Genomic DNA, 249 nt, shown 5'->3' on the forward strand with positions numbered 1-249 from the left:
GGTCCTCACTTACGATTCTCGGATAAGGCACTCGCCCGAAGGAGTAGATTTCCCAGAGGAGGATCCCGAAGCTCCACACATCCGACTTGGTGGAGAATTTCTGGAAGGAGGGAAGAAAAGCCCTGTGAGCAGATCTTCTCTCCTCCCTGATTTTGGGGGTCAGACGGTGGGAACCAGGGCCCAAGCACCATCTCTGCATGGCAAATTTGGGGCAGGCACCCTCACCGGCCCTGCCCAACCACCTTTTCT

The 249-nt window shown here is 56.2% G+C and overlaps 1 protein-coding gene across 1 annotated transcript in view; it reads right to left on the reverse strand.

Moving 5' to 3' along the window:
- Nucleotides 1–13: 13 nt before the first annotated feature.
- The window catches only part of CSK (c-src tyrosine kinase), a gene marked incomplete at its 3' end in the record, with an annotated part of 3916 nt that continues 3680 nt past the window's right edge, over nt 14–249 (reverse strand). The window contains 1 exon segment of the mRNA XM_009866286.1: nt 14–177. Coding sequence (XP_009864588.1) covers nt 14–177 — 164 coding nt within the window.

The sequence above is a fragment of the Apaloderma vittatum genome, unplaced genomic scaffold (assembly GCF_000703405.1).
Source record: "Apaloderma vittatum isolate BGI_N311 unplaced genomic scaffold, ASM70340v1 scaffold17523, whole genome shotgun sequence".
NCBI lineage: Eukaryota > Metazoa > Chordata > Aves > Trogoniformes > Trogonidae > Apaloderma > Apaloderma vittatum.